We start from the raw sequence: 4,382 nt of genomic DNA on the forward strand, positions 1-4,382 counted from the left end.
TCTCAAGAATATCCAAACAAAACTGAGTGGTCCTATTAGCTGTCTTTTCTCACTGTCCTTTACCTTTTGAAATGAAGGTTTCATCCATACTAGAGTTTAAAACAAAGGAAAAGAAACATTTCAAACTTCCAGTAAACAGTAAGAAAGGCTGATTGTTTCCAATTTTTGTAACATTATAATTTTACACAAAACAACAACAACAACAAAAAAACGTTACTTCAATCAACTTGGAATCTGCTAGAAAAGAAAAAGAAAAGGTTATCAGGAGACAGCTTAGACTTGCCGGCTGCTCCAGAGTAAGCAAAGTAACTCTCATCTTCAAACCTAAAATCTGCTTAGCTGTTTACAGTATGGGGATGTGCCTGTTCTTCTGTCACATCATGCCCACAGCCATGTATATTAATCTTGGTCAAAAGGAGAAATGCCAGGCCAGTAGGTGGCATGGTGGTTAAGACACTGGATTCTCACATGGCCAACTGTGGTTCAAAATCCCAGACCCAGAGGCTTGAAAATCACACCAGGGCATGTGTGCACGTGCACCCAAAATCCCAAAAGGAGAGTGGAAGAGAAGGGATTGTGGCATGGCCATCCCCCCCGAGGTGATTTTTACTTTTTCTCTCTCTGGCAAGCACAAGTGTCCTAGGCATTGGCACGTGCACGCGTGCGCACACACACACACACACACACACACACCGCAAGCTTGCTTGTTGCATCTACATGCTTATCTGGAATGAATTCTATCAGAAAATCAAATCTGATGATGGTAACTTACCTCCTGTATGTGACAATAGTTACTCAGGTGTCTTGCTTTTGTTTCTGCTATGCCTTGGAGTTCTCAGACACTTTCACCAGCAAATTCTACTTTCTGGACTTAGCTATAGTACAAAAGGCAGTAGCATTTGTTTTTTTTGTTTGTTTTGAAGTATAGCTAGCTAGTAATGCCTTGGCAGCTGAACTGTTTTCCTAGAAAAGTGGTCAAAAATTAGTGCACTTCAAAAGGACAGATCATGCAACTTTTATTTACCATTAGAGTATCTTCTTGGGAATGAGTAGAATTTCCTTTCAAGTAAGACTATCACATGCTCAACAAGTTGAGTACATATTGCAGAGGGTTCTGTGATGTTAGCGCATATAAAATATAAAAATCTGTTACATATACATCCATTTAATGACAGTCTGTACAGTACAATGAGTTCCAATGTCAAAATAATTCCCTGGGCTTAACAAGCAGCATTGACTGTATTGTAACAGCAGCAGGTAGAAAGCCCCAGAAAGGGCAGTGTTCCCATGGTGCCAAGCTCCTCTGGCACGGATCAACGAGGTCACCTCCTTTTTCTTGTGAGTGCACAAGATGGAAGGGGAAAGCAGTGGAGATTTGGTGGCAATCACTTGTGTTGTGCAGACACACTAGGAACTATAAATGGGACACAAATAGGCATTAAAGAAAAAACTGCTCTTCATCATCAAAAAGACAACTTTGTACTACTTTGGTTATTCTGATTTTCAACTGCTAACCTTCAGGTTATCTCCTTTTCACATACCAACGTTTAAGAAGCTATGTTTAATACACTAATTCCAGAAATGAGGAATTCAGTAACAGGCACTCCAAATGAGCTGCTGGTATGAAACGTAGCACTGAGTATTTCTAGGGAGAAAATAATCAGAATCGGTTCCAGATAGCTCTGAAAAAATAAGGGCTGGTTATATAAGCACGTATAGGTCCTTTTGTCACTTGTTCACCAGTATTCAACATCCCACAGTTACAAACTCTGTTACTAGCCCTTTTAAACACATCTGTGCACAGGCGCACAACAAACACGAGCTGCGTTACAATGATTTAATGTTACCAGTGGTGCAAATGATTTGGATGGTTGAAATGAAGACATTAGTGTCTAAATTAGAATCTGTGTACGTAGAAAGCTAAAAGAAATGTTAATTCAACAGCACTAAGGTTCAGGTATCTTAGCACCACTCTCAGCACCAAGGGAAATTGCCAACATTAAATAACAAAAAGTCTAAACTTTGATGAGGTTTTCATTGTGCCAAGAGCACAATTCTTGCTCTTATATTGGGTGGTTGAAAAAGCCATGACATATTTTTTTCTATGCAAAAATGCATCATGACTTTTCTGATGACCCGGTACTTTTCCTTTCTGGAAATGCCTGGTCTATGATCTGCCAAGACTATCCTGGGCACCATGCATAACAAGTCACAGGGCACTTAGTGGAGGCAGAAATATGGATCTGGAAAACACCCAAGTCCTAAGAAGCCACAAGTTTTCTGGAAAACATCCAAAGTTGATCTCTCTCTGAGCATAAGCCATTTTCAAATGGAAGTATGTGATGGGTTCCTTAAAATTCATGATGCTACTGAAACCCACAATTCCATTTTGGCATCAGCAAAGAGGATGTTTTGGTAGTAAACACTTAAACTTTTATTTGTATACTACTTTCCCATCAGAATAATCCCCAAAATACAGTACATTCCAACAAATATAGGTACTATCTATGGTAGCGATTTTTCAGACTGTGAGTAGCAACCCAGTTGAGAGTCAGGAAATGAATTTTATGGTTCTGAAGAGTATTTAAAGCAGAGCGATGGGAGGCGGGTATCAAAGTGCACCACACACAGTATTATTTCATGCAATGTTTATTTCAGTTAGAGTGTCCAAATATACATATGAACACACACACACACACACACACACACACACACACACGTCGTACTGGGTCATGAAGTAAAAAGTTATTTTTATTATGAGTCACAGTCAGAAGTTTGAAATGCATGGTCAATGGAGATCACCAAAAAATCATAAACATGGAATTCCTGGTGTTAATGCCAATAAGGAGTCAGTACTGAATGTAAACCAATCCCGTGGTCTAGAATCCACAGGGAGCTCCAGAGTCTCCAGTTTACTGTAAACACGTAGGTCACACTTGTGCTTCCCTTCCCCTACACCCTTAGGCAGGGGTGTGAGGAGCAAAGGAAGGGAAAGAACCCTGGCTATAAATCTTTATTTCCAGTGGCATTATGTTATTTGGGAAAAGGGTATTTTTTAAAAAGAGAATTCCCAGGGGCCAGCAGTTAGCATAATGGCTATGTTGCTGGGCTCCCATGTGGTCGACCGTGGTTTGAGTCCCAGACCCCGTGGCTTAAACTCACACCAGGCATGTGTGTATGCATGCCCAAGATCCTGAGAGGAGAAGGGAGCAGAAGGGATTGTGGCATGGCCATCCCCCCTGGGGAATGATTTCTCACTTTCTGTCTCTGTCTCTCTCTGTCTTTCTGGCGAGCACATGCGCCCTATAGCAAAAACCTCTCCAAAAAAAAGAGAGAGAGAGAGAACTCCCAGATGACCAATTAAAAGGCTTTCCTTCTACCCAGAAGGTCATATTGTTAGCATAAAAGTGAGCAGAAAATTTTAAGTTGTCCTTATGGTGTTGAGATTATAGACTATCTAAACCAAGGCATTCCATGACTTTGTTGTTTTTGCAAAATACATGACCACAAATATAGACAGAAATGAACAATCTTGTTCTAATCTACTTTCATCTGCCTATAGAATGACTATGCTCAGAATTATCATGTAGGGACTGAATTCACCTCTCAACCTGTAAAGATGCTAAACCATCATTTTCTAAAACTCATCATCTAAACACATGGCCAGGCAACGTTCAGCTTCTGATTTTCAAGAGTCCCACTTCAGTTCTGATACGAGGTCTATTTTAGGCACCCTAAATATGCCTCATCTTGGGAGTTTCTTGCGTAGGCCGGGGTCAGCACCGATTTAGCAGCCGGTTGTAAATGAAAGTGCACTGGCAGGACATTAAACGCCTGGGCTCTGACCTTAGCACAGGCCTCAGAAAGGAAGCTATGTCACCTCGGAGCTTATTTCTTCAGGTGTAAAGATGGGGGTGAAACGAAGTGATTTACAGAATCCTTTCCTGAAATAACTTTACTTAATTTGGATGCCGTTTCAAGATTTTTATCCAGCTTACACGGTAACTTTGTCTATTAATTCCTTTAATAACAACTTTGATTCTTTTAATCATTATTTCTCCCAATCTCATTTACAGTAACCTTTCAAACATCCCAGGTTTAAACTCACTCAGCTGAGAAACTTAAAAACGCCAAGTAAAATAAAGTTAATAAGGAACAAAGTTTAAGGCTTTTTTTTTTTTTATTTCAGCCAAGGAATGATGCATGCTACAGATTAATCTTTACTTTTCCCCACTTGGTTTTTCGAAGAATACCACCACTTCAACCCCCAATGAACATGGCACTTGTTTGTTTCTTCCCCTTCTTAGTTACTCCAGATTTTCAAGTGTCTTCTTCAGTAACGATGGTTTCTCCTGCAGCTCTGGTCTGCTGTCGGTCTCCAT

The 4,382-nt window shown here is 40.3% G+C and overlaps 1 protein-coding gene across 1 annotated transcript in view; it reads right to left on the minus strand.

Annotated features, from left to right (window-relative positions):
• Positions 1 to 4,161: 4,161 nt before the first annotated feature.
• The window catches only part of ECPAS (Ecm29 proteasome adaptor and scaffold), a gene marked incomplete in the record, with an annotated part of 131,961 nt that continues 131,740 nt past the window's right edge, over positions 4,162 to 4,382 (minus strand). The window contains 1 exon segment of the mRNA XM_027769442.1: positions 4,162 to 4,382. Coding sequence (XP_027625243.1) covers positions 4,308 to 4,382 — 75 coding nt within the window.

This window comes from Tupaia chinensis, unplaced genomic scaffold (assembly GCF_000334495.1).
Source record: "Tupaia chinensis unplaced genomic scaffold, TupChi_1.0 Scaffold000081_1, whole genome shotgun sequence".
In the NCBI taxonomy this organism is placed as follows: Eukaryota; Metazoa; Chordata; class Mammalia; order Scandentia; family Tupaiidae; genus Tupaia; species Tupaia belangeri.